Source organism: Rhinatrema bivittatum, chromosome 7 (assembly GCF_901001135.1).
Source record: "Rhinatrema bivittatum chromosome 7, aRhiBiv1.1, whole genome shotgun sequence".
NCBI lineage: Eukaryota > Metazoa > Chordata > Amphibia > Gymnophiona > Rhinatrematidae > Rhinatrema > Rhinatrema bivittatum.
In genome coordinates, this window is record NC_042621.1 from 184,713,348 (window position 1) to 184,730,630 (window position 17,283).

The window sequence follows — 17,283 nt, forward strand, 5'->3', positions numbered from 1 at the left end:
CTTATGCGCATAAACTTACACGTACATAAAACCTTGTGCGCATAAGTTGCGCGCACAGAGCCGGGCGCATATCCACGGCTGAACGCACAGCTGCGTGCACAACTACACGCTCATCTTAAGCGCACCGGAGCGCATAAGAATTTACGTGCCGACAGCCATGGCACCTCCAGAAACAGGGACAAAGGCTCAAGGCCTCTGCCGAGCATGCCACATCAGAGCCGCGCAAAGCGAGGAGGCCGACGCCCTTTGCACGCAGTGCGAAGAGGCCCTGGGAGACCCAGTCCAGGGCCAGTCCCACCCAGGGCCGAGTTCTAGCTCCTCAGGGGGTACCCCGGACCTAGCCAGGGGGACCTCCCCACAGACGTCCCACCTGCACCATGGTGTCGGGCTTTTGAAGCAACAATTTTTGCATCTTCCACCATTAGGAATTGAGTTGGCCTTTTTGAAATAAGGACTGGGTCTTTGAAATCACAATTTTATACCTTCTATCACTGGTCTGTTGAAATAAGGACTATTGAAACAATTATTTTGATGCACTGAGTCTTGAATTGTTGTGAAAGAAAAAAAGAAAAGGGATTTTGAAATGTTGGGGGGTTGTTTGAACATTTGTGGGTATGAAAAAAAGAGTGGTGTTTTTATGTATATAAAAAATGCTAGCATATATTTTTAGTGGTATGTGGTTGTGTGAATGAGGTGTGAATGGTGTATTTAAATAAGTGCAAACATTGTGAAAGAAGAAATTTGGAAATAAAATTATTCAGTTAATGTGATGATGTGTAAGGAATGGTGAAATGGTGAGCAGAACAGCACTGTTCCCTTGTTGTATTAAAAAGTAATTATTATTGGACAAGGGATTGCCGGTATTAATATAGTTTGTAGGTGAACTTTAAACATATACAGATTTTCAACCTCTGAGGCTTCATTTTCCGAACAAGCCAGGTTAGTAATCTTGGGTCAGCATTGTGTCAGAGAAGACTCTGCTAATAAACACTTTACAAACTTAGGCAAGCCAACTAGGGAAGGGGTGGGGGAGTGAATGAAAGGTTCTTCTTAAAAATGGCAGTTACAGGAAGGCCACATCTTGGAAGGCCAGCACTATGGCTGCCAGAAGAAAGTGGATCTTTCTGTACGTAAATATCATATCAAAATCTTGTCTGTGTTCGAACATAAAGCAGAGAACAGTCATTCCATAGTCATAACAGGGTCACCTGAGGTAGGATGATGGATTATATGGTCACCTACTAGTGACATTTTAAAGCTAGATCCATTTTTGTGTTGCTGTCCTCATGTCAGTACAGTCTGCATGAATTCATAAGATACAGCCTGATGCCTGCAATTTATTTGCCAACAAAAACTGAAAGAGCAAACACAAATACAGTAAAAATGCAGCTTAGTCTGAAAAGCAAGAAAATTACATATTAATCAGAAAACCTGAAGAAAACCTGACATTTGTGGACTATTTAATCTTATCGCAATTGAAATTCTACATTATTCTTGGGCCAATGTTCCTTCTTAGTCTTTCAAAAAACTAGGGGGTCATTTATCAAAATGCAGTATGGGCTTATCGCGATAATACCCTACCACATGCGATAACTACTGCATCGCAGCGGTAAAATTTAAATTAGGGGAAGGGGTGGAGTTAGGGAGGCATTTGGGCGGGATTAAGGCAAATGAGGTGGCAGCACTGCTGCGGGCGATAATGTTTTGGACGTTATTGCCGGCAATAGCATAGGTAATAACACCATCCTTTGCCGTGGCGCTATGGGAGCAGTAGTGTGCAGTGGAGCCACAATTGCAGTGGGCGAAAACGCATCACTGCAGGGCGGCCGGCTGCCTTCCCCCACCCCTTTTGGTTTCGCACATCATTCCCAATGTAATCATCATGGAATGATGAATCCCCCTGCTGGGCTCGATGGACCCTTGGTCTGACCCAGTATGGCATGTTCTTTTGTGAAACTTTTATAAACAGAGTTCAAATTTGTGTGGCACAAGCCACTATAATGAAAATTATGTGTGCAGTAAGTTTTTCATAAACTCTGTGTGCGTGCACACAGCTTCGAGGGAGCAGGACTCCTGGCTATTTGACTTGTATAATAATTACTGTACAGAAGGTATGTTGAGGAAAGGACTTTAGTTTGTTAGCAACTTGCTGTTAGAAAGAAGCTTGCTGCTGCAAGTGCCCACTCTGTTATTCAAGTCTTGCTGTTCTGGTAGTATTGGCAGAAAAAGCATCTCTTGCATGCAGGAAGGTCTCTTACTGCTTTGAATTAACTACTTAGAATGAACTGTAAACACTGTTAACTGACATCGCCCAGACAAAGCAACTGTTGAACTCTGGTGGTAGAACAGAAAATTAAAAAAAAAAAGAAAAAAGGAAACCTAGGTTAGCCAACTCTTTCCAGATGAATATCCCTGTGCTGTGTAAGTTGCTAGTCCCATGTCCCTCCCTGCCAGCACAGTTCACTTTCTGAGAGGGATGATGGGTTACGAATTGAGGCGGTTGGAAGCTGTCCTGTGTGTAATGTCTTTAAAAATAAATGAAATAAAATCTCCTCTAATTACCATGTCTATCAGTTTAATTAGAAATGTTTTATCAATCCATAAAGAATGAATTTGTCACATATAATGCCTCTACTCATGAAAAATGCAGGACCCTGTAAATACAGTGATGGCGTAAAACACACAGGCAGTGCATTACCGTAACTGGTGCTAGAACCTCGTGGCATGATTAATTCATGAGGACTTTTCTTTTATGCCCCGGATTATCAAACAGTGGCACTTTTTCTTTCTAATTTTTTTTTTCTTTCTTTCTTTCATAGGTACCAACAGACAGGTGTTAGGTGGCTGTGGGAATTGCATTGCCAGCAGGCAGGAGGAATTCTGGGAGACGAGATGGGATTGGGCAAGACCATCCAGATAATTGCCTTCTTGGCAGGTCTGAGCTACAGCAAGATCAGGACACGCGGTTCAAATTACAGGCAAGTGCCTCTTCTGCAGACTGTCAGTCTCTGCAGCTTGATTAATATTTCAGCAGATGGATTGCTGGTGGAGGAGGGTCTGCTGAATTATTAACCACATTTCAATTACAATATTCCTTTAATTCTTTTAGTGGGGGACATCAAAGGAAAAAAATATATTTTTACGAGACGATGAAGCTGTAGGGCAGGAGAAATTAAACATGTAACACTTATAATGAATTCCAAGCATCGAGGCCTCATTTCACAGATGAGCCACGCTAGATATTTTGGGTCAATACTGTGTCTAAGGTCGGGTTCTGTAAATGGATTGTTTACAAACTCAATTATGGCTTCATATCAACAGCTTACACAACATGGAATTTTAAATTGGATATCAAGTTGTCAGTTCCATTTATTACATTTTACATAAATATATTTGTTCTGGCAGGACATCAGATAAACATATAACAGGAAACAGCAAGTCTGTTTTGGGTTAGTGGCAATGCTTTTATTTTGTGGTGAAAATAAGTTGCTATTAAAGGGATATTTGGAGCCTAGCCCCCCCAGTGCTCTCCCATTTGTTGTTGTTTGAAAGTTGTGATGCATTAATGGTGGGTCATCAGTTTTCCCCTGGATTCTGTCCCATTCCTACCAATCTTTTGTTTCCCCTGCCTCCCTTATGCACCACTGCCACACATGGGTTTTTACTGGATGGGTGTAGGAAGCAAGTTGTCAAGGTTCGGGCTGTAATGCCTATTTATGGAGTGTCACTTTGAGAGCTAATCACATTGGATAGGAGCGCTTCAACAGTGAAAGTTACAAGTTACTTGCTGAGAGGAACTAAAGAAAAATGTAGGCTTGCTTTTGACATATAAATGAAAAATCTATTTTGACTTGTCAGTTGGGAGATCCATTGTTTAACATAGTTTTTTGGGCATTTTTTTCTGGCCAGAAGAAACAATATTATTTTGTCATGCAGTAATAAAAAAAAAGAAAACTGGACATTTCAGTCAACTGTTACAAAGTTGACTTTCATGGTATTTTGTATTTGGATTTTTAGAAAATTTCTATTCTGCTTTTACAGCACGGAGATATTTTTCTGTCCGCACAGGTACATTTAGTACCTGAAGCAATGGAGGGTGAAGTGACTTGCCCAAGGTCACGAGGAGCAGCAGTGGGATTTGATCTGTGGCTGCCCCGGTTCACAGCCCACTGCTCCAACCACTAGGCTACTCCTCTACAAAGATGTGTGAAAGAATTCCTCACTCTCTATGTAAAGAGACCTAAGGCCTGGAAGTAGCTGTTCAGTGTTTTAATTGTGTGCTTTCTGCTATCCTATAGTAAAATATAGGCTCCCAAAACATTTTTTTATATCAGACAACTGATAGAGATGTTCAACAAACTGAAACAAAGGTAACATCAAACATTCTATTTGATTGCTTTCCCATGAACTCACCTTAAAGCATTTTTGTACAGCATTGTTTTCCAATTCGTAAAGGCATATTGATAACTGCCTCCATTAAATTTCCAATGAATGTGATCTAGAAAGGATGGCACTTTCATCATGTCTTGCCAAAATAGATTTTTCTTAAAGAAAATACCGGTCTGTTTCCATGGCCAGATGTATTCTCCCTTAACTGTTGAAACAGTTACATCAATAAGCAACCACTATTCTCGTTGACTTTTTTCTTTGTTAGCAGACTTTAATGAAGGCTTATGGTACTTCATTAAATAGGTCTTGCAGTTGTATCCATTCCTATCTTGCTTCTCCCCCACCATCTTCTCTCTGATTTGCTGAGTGAGGTATTTGAATGATGATTTTCACTCAAGAGGGATTCAGCAATAGCAACTTCCCCTTGTTCATTTTGGTAACATGGTATTTGTGTATTGGTAGAAAAAGGAACTCCATTGTAATAACTCACTAGCATAAAAGTACTAGTTACTCCCGAGGGAATTCTGCAGGAAGCAAGTACAAATTATGTGCAAGAACAGTACAAATTCTGTGCACAATATTTTAAAATTCTGCAAACTTCTGCAGATTTTATTTATTGAGAACACAACCTAATCACTGTTTTTGATTGGTAATTAACTTTTTTCTGTATTGCATTACAAATTATTGCTCAAAGATGCAATTTTTTTTTTTTTTTTTTTTGTGGTGAATTTTCCCATCATAAGGCCTGACCTCTCCAGATTGCTCTTGCCCCCCCCCCCCCTCCCCATGCTCAGTGATCTCCCCCAGCTCTCTTCCTCTTGTGGTTTGAACCCCTTTTCCGTGTTTGATTTCTCCTCTCCTGCTCAGATCAGTCTTCCTTCCAGTATTCTCGCTACCCTCTTCCCCAGGGCCCATTTCTTACCCCCCCTCCCCCCACACACACACACACAAGCTTTCTCTCTCTTCCTTAAACCACTACCTTCACACACCGCCTACCCTTCCCTGGTTCTTTCTCTCTCTCTGTCTTCCCAACTCCCCAGGAAGACCCTCAGCTCACTCTCTCTCCCCCTCCCCAGGCTTGACTCCCCTTCCACAGCTCCCTATTCCCCGCAGCAAGACCCCCAGCTTTCTCGCTATCTGCCTCCAGGCTTACCTGAGAGACAAACAGAGAAATGTCCCCCCTCCCCCAGCAAGACTACCTAGTTTTCTCTCTGTCTGCCACATCCTTTTTAGCAAGACCCCCAGCTCTCTTTTTACCTTTCCTCGAGCTCACTGTCTACTTCCTTTTTTCAGACTCCACAGGACCCCAAACACTCCCTCCTTTGTTCAGGCTGCGCAGGCCAAAGTTGACACTGCGTAGGCCGGTCCACCACTGCTTCTTTCTCGCTTCAAGCTGATGCCAATGCTATTCCTTCCAGCAGGGCCAGTGCAAAAATGTTGGGTGCCCTAGGCAAACCTTCAGTCATGCATCCCACCCAACTTACCTATTGGTGGCAGCGCCAACACAGCGCTCCTTCCTACTGGCAGCAGTGGCTCCAGCACAGCGCTCCTCTCTTTGAAGTGTTGGCTCTGACATAACACTCCTCTGAGCCCTGCGCTGGTGGTATTTTGCCACCCCCAAACTTTGGTGCTCCAGGTGACCACCTGGTTTGCCTAATGGAAGCACTGACCCTTCCTCTGGGCCTGCGCAGCCCTCCACTGCCCTTGCTACTGCTTCCTGGTTCTCGTTCCTAAGTCTTCTTGAGAAGAGAATTCTGTGTAACGTAGAATTCCACCAGGAGTAAACTACAAACACTTTCAAGAGAGCATTGATCTCAGGGAGTTATTTTTATTTGGATATCTGCAATATTTGATGCAAGGATATTAACTTATTTTTCATGGGCACACTGTTCTAAATGAGATTGTGAAAGGTCTTTATTCTGATCCTACCAATTTCTTATTCTAGGTGTGAAGGATTAGGCCCATCTATAATAGTCTGTCCAACAACAGTGATGCATCAATGGGTGAAGGAATTTCACACGTGGTGGCCTCCATTTAGAGTTGCAATTCTGCACGAGACTGGCTCTTACACAAATAAAAAGGTAACTGTAGAATGTGTTTCCTGTAATGAGAATGTGATCTTCCTGCACACACTTGGAACTTTGCGGTAGATAAAACAGTAGAACCAAAACCAAAATGAGCTTGTCAAATTCCCTGGACCCAAATCCATCAGAGGAGCTCAAGACATATTGCCAGAAGTCAATCTGAATACACCACAGGGAAAATGTCAGTCCAGTCTGCCAGTTGGAACCTCCTCTGAATCTGTATGTTACAGGGTTCTTCCTGTTTCAGCTAATCTAGCAGCAAAGAGAGTAATTGGATTAAAGTAATGGCCTTGCTGGTGTTTAATTGATCATTCTAGTACCTGCAGTATGAGGGAATACATGTCTTCTGCTTTTACAAACACAGGCAAAAGAGTAAACAATATATATTCCTGAATTCTGACAGTTGTTGGGTAGCAGTTATGAGTTATTAGGTCGTGGTTATTAATGCTTGGTAGTAGGTATTATTAGTTAATAGTTTGTTTAATATTGTAACAGAAGTTGAATGTTAAAATGAAAAAAAAATGTCAGTGTAGACCCCTGACCAGAGCAGTTTCTGACTGGGAAAGCCAGCCTGAGAACCCACCAGTTATCTCAGGGAGCAGTGGAATCCATTGGTACCCTCTTGGACGACAGCACAGCTTCCACAGAGTTCATTCCCATTGTAATTTAATATCAATAATTTGGATTTGTTTATAGTATTTTTCATCCAAAGAGGATCCATATGCTCTTTATCTCAGAAATGCACATGTTCTGCCTCTCTGAGGTGAATGACTTAGGAAAATGGAAGTTTCCAGAGAGGAAAGGAAACCGTGTTGTTTTTGTTGTATTCATATTATCTAATTACAGTTGTATAAACAAGCACAGGTAAAGTGATTTGTCCAAGGTCTCTTGAAATTGGTAAGAGGATTTGAACTTGATCTCAGGCATTCTCCTGACTCAATTTCTAATGTGCTAATCACTAGACCTGTCCTAGTATTAAATGCATTCCATGGCACGTGAAAACAGTTTATGTAGTTTAAAAAAGTTGAAAATCTTCAAATTCATTGTGTAGAAAATATAATAGAGTGTACACCTAGTGCCTGTCTCCTGATTGCCTGAACCCATTTGTTTACAGTGTAATAGACAGATAATGTACAAGTATTCTAGTTACTGATCTTTAGGGTAATTTCCCTTTATTTATAGTGCACCTTATGTATTAATAAAGGCCACCAAGCAAGTTGTCTGTGATCCCTTTTTATTAGACCAGCTTAATACTTATGGGACTAGCTGTCCAGATTTCTACTCTCCATTTGGTCTGTAAAAGGAGTGAAACATTTTATGGGAAAATTTTGTATGCAGCTCAGTGCAATTCAAGAAGAATTTGGTGTATCAGGAGGGAAAAATGAGGCCAACTTTAATTGCAAGTGAATGAATAAATAACCAATTTTCCTAATCTTTCTGTATCTGGCATTCTTTCCATCTCTATCAGTATGCTATTTTGTTTTCATTAATACTTTTTTCATTGTTTCTGATTTTCTGTCTCCCTTTTCCTTCCTTTCCCCTAATGAACTCTTTATCTGTTTTTCTCTTTATATCCACAATTCTTTTTTCCCTCCCAACCTTCTTTCCTTTCCTGTCTTCGTCACTTCTTGCTTCTCAGTCCATATTGACTACATTCTCATTTTTTTTTTTAAACTTTTTATTTATCATCTTTTAACAATATACAAAACAAAACTTTTGCATTGGAAATACAAAGAATTCCATCTTAAGCACCTATCATGAAGTATATAACATACAAGTAAAACACTCTTAACCCAGAGTGTTTTGATTACATTTTCTACTTAAATTCCTCTATTACATAGGAAAACGTGGAGAGAATAGAAATATTACAGAGGAGTATAATAAGGAAAAAAGAAATACACTTTAGCTCCTGTTTCCATCACCAAACTAATTCTCCCTTTTATAGATCACTAAGTTGTCTTCTCCCAACCAAAAAGACCCGCAGTTGGTCCGGTAAAAAAATATGTAAGTATTTCTGGCCATTTTAATGATGCACTTACATGGGTAGTGCAGCACAAAGCTGGCTCCTAGTGCTAGGGTCTCAGATCTCATCTGTAAGAAAGCTTTCCTACGCTGTTGCGTAGGCTTAGCTAGGTCAGGATACACACGTTCAAGACCACCACAGTATAATTCATTTATATTTTTAAAATAATTCTTCATAATCTTTGAAACACTCGTTTCATCAAAAAAGGAAATAAAGAGTACAGCCCTATCCACAATTTCAAAGCTAGAATTTTCTAAGTATTCGGTTAGATTTTGAAAATCCAGCCTTTGAACATTTGAGATAGCCGAGACAGGGTTGGTTCTTTTAGGTAAAAAGAATAGTTTCTTTACAGCTGGGATTTCTTCTTGAGGTATCTTTAAAATCTCCATTGCGTATTTCCTAAAAGTTAACAGAGGTATCTCCCCCATTACAATGGGAACATTTAGTAATCTTATATTTAAATGCCTCATGAAGTTTTCTATTGATTCCAGTCTCCTCGACATATGTGTCCTTTCAGATATCATAGTGGCATTTATACTATGGAGATTTTTTATTTCCTCATTTGCTTTCTTAAATGAATCATCATATTCCACAAATTTCTGCTGGATGTCCCGCTCCTGTGTCACAACTCTAGCTGCAATCTCGTCCAACTTTAGGGCCTGATTGTCTAGTTTATCCGACATCCTCACCATAAAGTCCCAGATTGTATCAAGGGTTACAACCGTTGGTTTAACAAATTGCAGTGGAGGGGATCTCCTTACCCCAATTCCGGCAGACTTGCTGCCTTCTCCCATTGATGTGGGGATTTCAGTTGCTTCCTGCTCCTCTCCTCCTTGCGAAGCAGCCACTTGGGTCCTCGACTCCCCTTCAGGTAAACCGGCAGCTTCTGGGCCACCCAGCCGTACCCTCCGGATGATGTCATCAACATGAGCCTCGGTTCCTCAGTCGTCGGCATGCAGCAAAGCTACCAACGGCGTTCTCAGGGCTGGAAGGCTCAACGAAAGCTCCCCAGGGGAGTAAGGCTCTCCTCTCGCCTGCTCTCCAGCGGGGGTTGAAGCCCTCAAAACAGGTATGGAAGAGGCGAACTCAGAAATTAAACGTTGTCCCGTAGCAATGTCAGGGTCGGGTGGATATACCTGGACTTTGCCTTTTCCTTTGTGGGGCATTTCTTCACTGAGAAAAATTGCCGAAGCTAATTCAGAAATCTCGAACCACGGAGCAAACGGAGTTGCGACCTCTCAGGACGCCATCTTAGTTTCTCAACTACATTCTCATTTTCACACTCCTCCTCCCTCCACAGTCTTCTCTCTTCCCCCACAATGCCCCCACCTTCTTTCCTTTACTCCTCCTCCCTCTCTGATTCTTCAACCTCTCATTCCATACCTTTTCTCCAGGCTGCTGCCTGCAACACGTGCGCTGGTTACTGTACCACCATTACTTCTGTCTGTGCTCCCTGGAGGAGGAAGCAGCAACTTCTTACTGGTATGCTCTGTTGTGTGGAAGACCCCATTTTCCTTCATGTGGCAGAGGATGCTGACAGGGAGGGTTGTTGCATCACTAATAATATGATGCCAGTCTTAAATTGCAGGGCAAAAAAATCAGCTTTGCTTTATTTTTTGGGATGTCCTCAGGATTAATGTGTGTCTCTGCCTTTTTTGGTGGCATGCTATCAGATGCAAGGTATAAGTAGTCCCCATAAAAGCACAGTCTGCCTTCTCATTTTTAATTAGATCTTCTGTTTTCATCTCTTCCTAAAGATATACAGGGGTTGTCTTTTACATCTGTTAACTGTGGGTTCTGTTTTGCAGCAGCACAAAAGAGAAGCAAAAAAGCCAACTACAGAAAGAGATACTGTTGGAGAAAAGTGGTGGCAACAGAAAACCTATAAATGTAGTAATGTGAAAAAGGTGAAAAACACTAACAGGTAAATAATATTTAATAAAGACTGAAATAAAAAACATCCATGAGAAAAATTTAGCAAAAAGGGAAGAAAAGCTTTAAAAGTCCAACATGAATATAAATGTGAGTACTCTAAAGGACACGTTCATTGAAATTAACAAATTTATCTATTTATATTTTTATGTTGCCTATTCTAACTATGGTATTTTTATACCATTTTTGCCAGTTTTATATTTAATGTTTATAGTTTTAAACCCCTGATGCAGGCATATTTTGCCAAAACGTGACCATGTAAGTTTTTTTTTTCTCCTCGATAAGCAGCCTGAATTAGCCATTACATATGGGTGACATCGTCTGGTGGCACTGAATGGACTTGCTGTCTAAGCTAGTAGAGCTTTGAACTGTGCTAAGTATGTGCGGAAGTTACTTTGTGGGCGTTGTCTTGTGAGTCTCCTCAGTCATTTTTTGTCTGAGCACAGCATGGATGTGACCTGTGTTTCTCCTACATGTTTTCCTTCTAGAAATTCTAAAAAGTTAATTAATATATCTTCAGTTTCTTCTTCTAAAGTTGCTGCACTGCTTCTGTAGTACTTTTCAGTACTACAAAAAAATAAAAAGAGAGAGAATTTGTTAGCAATGAAGTATGGCCTTCTCTTTTATTAGGTCCAGGCAAAAGAAGAAGATCTGTATCTGGGGGGGAAAATTATGTCTTTCTCACCTCTGGTCACAAACCTCTGCTACCGATGTCCCAGGCCAGATCATGACCAGACGAACTGCTATGCCTGTGGACAAATGTCCCCACACTCGCAGAGGTCCTGTGCTCTTAAAATTGAGGAACTGCGCAATCTGCCTTCCCAGGAAAGGAGCTGAGCAGGAGCTCATGAAAAACTCCCCCATCTGCTTAGTTAGACGCCACGGGGTCAAGTTCAGCCAGCTGCCCTGCTGGCTGAACTTGACCCCGTGCTGAACTTGACTAAGCAGTATCATTCACTGGAAACATTGCTTAGAATTCGTTAAAAAAACATAAGCATTCTAAGTGCTATTGCCTGTGCTATCAACACGGCCATCAGTGCCATTGGCACCAACAGCAACAGCGACACATGGTGCATTGACTCGCCTAATGCAACTTCCACCAAAGCCAGCGTCACATGACGCATCAAAACGCCTGATGTAGGATGTAGCGAGGTGCCTTATGCAGGAGGCATTCAAGGCACAGAACTCTGATGCCATCCATACGTGATGCACCGATGCAGTCCATACATAATAGACCAACGTATTCGATGCATGGTGTATAGATGCACTCAGACTTCAATTTTTCAAGCCACTTTGCTTACACAACGCTGTAAAGCCCATCTTAGATCAGCGGGAGAAGGGGTCAGGTTGCCTGTGCCGCTGCCGATAACCAGATTGCTTTCCCCACCAAGACTTGTTGTGGAGGGACTTCTTCGCCTGGAGTCTGTGGACTTAGTGACCTCTACAGAACCACATATTTCGAACAGGCTGCCTGTCCTCATGCAGGAGCTATCCTGGTTTCCGAAGAGGATGTTCTGCCACCTATGCCAGGCCAAAGAACACATCAGCCACTCAACCAAATTGCAGACTTAGTGCAGAGTTTCTTCATCTCCCAAACCAAGGAGATGGAAGGAAATTGCCAGCTTCTCCTCTCCACTCTCACTACAGCAATACCACAGACAAGAGTCCCGATATCATCATCAGAACCCTTGCGCGGGGGTTCTTCATCCATTGCAATGAATTCAAGCGGAGGTGTTAGACCAGGCGGCGGCTGCTCCAAGTCAACCAGAAGCTCCTGGTTCATCTTATTTGTCCTTGGAGTCCTGGGTAAACAATTCTATACCTTTAGGCTTGGATGACAACTCTACCGGCATACTCTCCAATCCTCTTCCAGATCCTCCAGACCATACCTCACCACCAGAGATTAAGACCTCGTGGAAAAGATGGGTACTGCATTAGGCATCAGTGTCCGCAAAGACAAAGCCCCTGATTCAAGCTCCTCTGGTTTCTTCAAATACTGGGCACTCCAGCCGAACCAGCAACCCTTCATTTCACAACATTCTCAATGCTCTACAAATGAGAATGTGGGAAATTCCCATTTCGTTCATCCCATCCACCATGAAGTTTGACTTCAAATTCAGAGCCCAATAATTACCAGGGTTTGGTGTCATCCAGCTGCCTCACCAGTCTATAGTAGTTGAATGTGCTATGAAGAAAGAGGCGAAGACATGCATTCCCTCAAATTCTGCTCCTGGGAAAGACCACAAACTTCTAGATAATTTTAGCAAGAAGAATTTTCAAAGTGCAGTGTTCTCTGTTTGCGGTCCCATTTATCAGTTCATTCACAACTGCATTCAAGAGTTGAAACCTGTCTTACCTGCCATGGAGCAAGGCAAATACTGTCTAAAACTGTTTCTAGACACAGAGAGAGCTTCCACTATCTTCTCCGATCAGTATATAAATCCTTTGATTCCATTACACGAAATTCATCCATCTCCACTGGGGCTAGATATGTGGCATGGCTTCAAATAAGTAGCATCCCTGAGGACACCCATGAAAAATTAGCTGACCTTCCATGCTTGGTTGTCTGTGAAAACCTTCGTGAGACAGTTGCCCAGATTAAGGACCAGAATGTAGCGGTACAGTTGTTCTCAATGTTTCCTGAACATCCCTCTACTGTATAGCGCACTTCTGTCCATACAAGTGACCATATGTTCACAGGAGGCCTTAATGATCTTTTCAGTAATACCGTCTGTTACCTCTTCTAGCCCAGCATCAGCAGCCACTGCTGGCCAGGCTTCATCAAAGAGAGCTCTGGCAACAGAAATCTACACAACAGGCCAAGCCCAACTCCGGGCCTAGTTTTTGATCTCTCTGAATAATCCATTTCTGACTTTCCCAGAAGGGGGAAAAATCCAACATTTCATGGAGGGAGTGGCATCAGATCACCAAGGATTCCTGGGTCCTTCAATTGTGCAGTCTTGGTTACTGGTTGCATTTCTCGGCCTCCATTTTTCTTGCATTGTTCTGTACTTCATCCAGATCTGTCTAATTTACTATAACTTCAACTGGCGGTCCAGTCATTTTTCCAACAATGAGTGATAGAATCAATTCCACAACTTCAACATGCCCTGGGGTTCTATTCTCAATGCTTTCTTATCCCTAAGAAAATGGACTACAGCCCATTCTCGACTTGAACCTGAACAAACACATACTCAGAAAGAAATTCAAAATTAACTCCCTTAGCATGATCCTACCTTATATATAGAAGAGAGAATGATGAGAGTCTTGGTTCTAAAGGATGCATTTACTCGCATACCCACCCACCCTGCGCATTGGCCCGATCTTTGCATCCAGGTGGATTCTTTCCACTACTAATACAAAGTACTCCCGTTTGGCTTTTCATCTGCCTGAGGGTCTTCACAAAATTTTTTGCGGTAATGACAGCTCATCTTCCCATACCTGGATGATTGGCTTATCTTAGCAAAATCAAGGGACGAAGTGCTACATTCTCTGAGCTCAACCATAGCTCTGCTACAACGCTTAGGTTTTCTGATCACCTTTGAGAAATCAACCACGGAGCCCCACTCAGAGTCTGAAATTAATCGGGGCAGGCATAAATTTGATACAGGAAAGAGAATTCCTGCCTCCTGACTGAGCAAACACCATGATATCACTTATCTGCAACCTGCTCTCTTCTCCTTGCTCATCTTCAAGACGACTCCTAGTGGTTATTTGACATATGGCAGCAGCCATCCATGTGGTTCAACTGACCCGTCTTTACATCCGCTCTTTCCGATGGAGTCCACATTCCTAATGGATCAACTAACTCAGCCTCTGTCATCTCCATGCAGATCACTATGACTATGAAATGAGAGTTGCAATAGTAGTTATATCCACAGGTTCTATAAAGAAGGAGTTCTTCGATTGCTCCCCTACGAATTAGTTCTTGTGAAAGATGCCTCCACCAAAGGGTGGGGAGCATATACTGAACTCTTCAAGCATAAGACCTCTGAACTCTTCAAGAGAGTCACGATCAGATCAACTTACTAGGGGGCTGAGAGCTACCAGATATGCTCTATCAACCTTTGTGCAATCCTTTCAGGAAAAGAGCATTATAATTCAAATCAACAACCAGATCACCATGTTTTAGTTCAACAAGCAAGAAGGAGCGGGATCATGACCTCTCTGACAAGAGGTCCTAAAGATCTGGCATTGGACAGAGACAAATTGAACTATTCTTCAGACCACATATCTGCCAGGCATCTCAAACAAACTGGCAAATCAGCTAAGCAGATGAATGGTCTCTACTGCACTCAGTGGCCAATGAACTTTTCAACTTATGGGTTTACAGTGGATGGACTGGTTCACCTTGCAGCAGAACACAAAACTAAATTGTTTGCTTATTTCTATCAGGAAATCACAAGGTAGTTCAAAACATTTTCTTTCTCAAGTGTCATGTATGCTTTTCCACCATTACCGCTTATTGCCAGAACATTAAAAAAAAAAAAAATTCTTCAGGACCGTTCTCATCTAATTCTTATAGCCCTAGCATGACTCAGACAGATCTGGTATGAATATCTCTTGCAACTTTCCAGCAGTCCTCCCATACATCTGGGAACAGATCCTGTGTTGTTGATGCAGAAAAGTGGGACATTGTATCATCCCAACCTTTCAGACTACAACTTCACACTTTGCATGTTGAATGCTCAGTGATCGAGGATCTTCACTTATCTACTGAAATTGTGGACATACTTGTCTCCTTTGGGAAATCTTCCACTAGAAGGAATTATGCCTTCAAATGGCACAGGGTACTCCAAGTGGTGTCAACAGAACCCTTTGGACCTATTTTCCTGAGAGTCTCTGTATCTCTCAAAATACTTGCTCCACTTTTCTCATTCAGGCCTTGCCACCTTGCCTGTATGGATGCACCTCAATGCTATAGTAGCTTACCATAATTAAGTAGGTAGCAAGCCAATATCTAGTCATCCGTTGATATCTCACTTCATGAAATGCCTGTGGCATGTCAAACCTCCAGTACAAAAGCTACCTGCTCCGTGGGACCTAAATGTACTTCTTATCCAACTAATGAAGTCTCTTTTTGAACCTTTAGAATCAGCTTCTCAAAAATATTTGAGATGGAAGGTGGTGTTCCACTATCCTGCTCACATGCAATGCTTCCACAACAGGGTGGTTCTCAATACTCAACTGAAATTTCTTCCAGAGGTTGTCTCGACTTTTCATATCAATTAATCCATCATGCTTACCTACTTTCTATCCTAGGCCCTGTGTGCAAAAAAGCCCTGCATACCATGGATTTCAAAAGGGCCTTGGCGTATTACAAGAAACAAACTCCACTATGGTGTAAAACCTCCCAACTGTTTATCTCATATGATCATTACCAATTAGGCATATTAGTTACCAAGCATACCTTGTCTCACTAGCTGGCCAAGTGCATTCATCACTGCTACATCTTGGCAGGACTGTAAATCTAAACTGTGAAAGCTCATCAAGTGGGAACTATGGTTGCTTTCATTGTCCATCTTCAAGAAGTAACTATTGGAAATATCTGCAAAGCTGCAACTTGGTCTTCCTTTCATACCTTTATGTCCCACTACTGTCTTGATAACCTCTCAAATACTGACAATAAATGCAGACAAAGAGTTTTGCAAGGTCAGGACTCATTGTAATCCACTCTCTATGGTGAGGGCTGGGTTGTTTACTAAGTATTTGCTCCACTGCAACCCTCAGCTTGGGATCCCACACATGTAATGGCTAATTCAGCCTGCTTATCGATGGGAAAAGCAAATTTGCTTACCGTAAATTATGTTTTCCATAGCAAGATGAATGAGCCATAGAATACCCACCCGCCTCCCTGGAAAGTAGACTACTGAACTTACCTAGATTAGCCTTACCATGGACTGAGAAGACTTATGAGACAATACCCGCATAGAATCTCTCGCACATACACAGTAAAGCTCAAAACTCTAATAGCTTGGAGAGAAGTCTGTTCGGTTGCTTCAGATAATGTCACTCATATGTAATGGCTAATTCACCATGCTGTCTATGGAACAAAATGTTTATGCTAAGCAAAATTTCTTTTTAGTGCTTTTTTTCCTCTTTTTGTTGTTTTTTTTTCTCATGGCTGTGTTTGTTCTATTTCTTACATATTTATTCTAGTGTTTTTTCCCCTTTTCATATTATTATGTGTATTGGTTTTCTGTTACTGCCAATTATCTTCAGCTATTAAATTATTCAAACATGTTCAGGAAAATATGCAAAGAACTAAATCAAAATCAAATTAGAGCAAGCCTAAATGACAATTACTAGGTGCAGTCTTCAGAACAAGGTGAATACTGGTAAAATGAAACAAGCTGTAATTTTCTGTCTTTCTCATCCTTTGTTCATCCCATCTTTGTTTTATTGGAACAAAAGTGAAATCTGCCATTTTATTTTAAACCAGTTTAGAGTCATATTGTGTTTTGGCCCTGCTGAGGCATTCTCCGCCGATAAGCAGGTATGAATCGGCCATAATATATGGGCAATGTCAACCAATGGCACCGACACAGACCCAACTTTCAGAGTTCAGTAAAATTCTTACTGAGCATGTGTGGGAGTTGTCATGCATGCATGCTGCCTCTTGATCCTCTCAGTCTTTCTTCATGCAAGCCACCACATGGTTGTGTCCCAGTCTTTCTCTTTTTCAATTTTTTTATACTAGCCTTATTTTTTGGCTTTTATCTGCCTCATTGCATTTAATTGATTTTTTTTTTTGTCCACTGCCTCAACAGAACTTAGTTCTACTCAAAAAAAAAAAAAAAAAAAAAAAAAAAAGAAATTATGGAAAAGCTCAATGTCAAGAGACCATGGTCAGCA

General features: G+C 41.6%; 1 protein-coding gene across 1 annotated transcript in view; it reads left to right on the forward strand.

Moving 5' to 3' along the window:
• ERCC6 (ERCC excision repair 6, chromatin remodeling factor) overlaps positions 1-17,283 on the forward strand; it is a 211,735-nt gene that overhangs the window by 72,952 nt on the left and 121,500 nt on the right. Inside the window, exons 7-8 of the mRNA XM_029609617.1 lie at positions 2,820-2,978; positions 6,335-6,470. Coding sequence (XP_029465477.1) covers positions 2,820-2,978; positions 6,335-6,470 — 295 coding nt within the window. The remainder of the gene's footprint in view (positions 1-2,819; positions 2,979-6,334; positions 6,471-17,283) is intronic.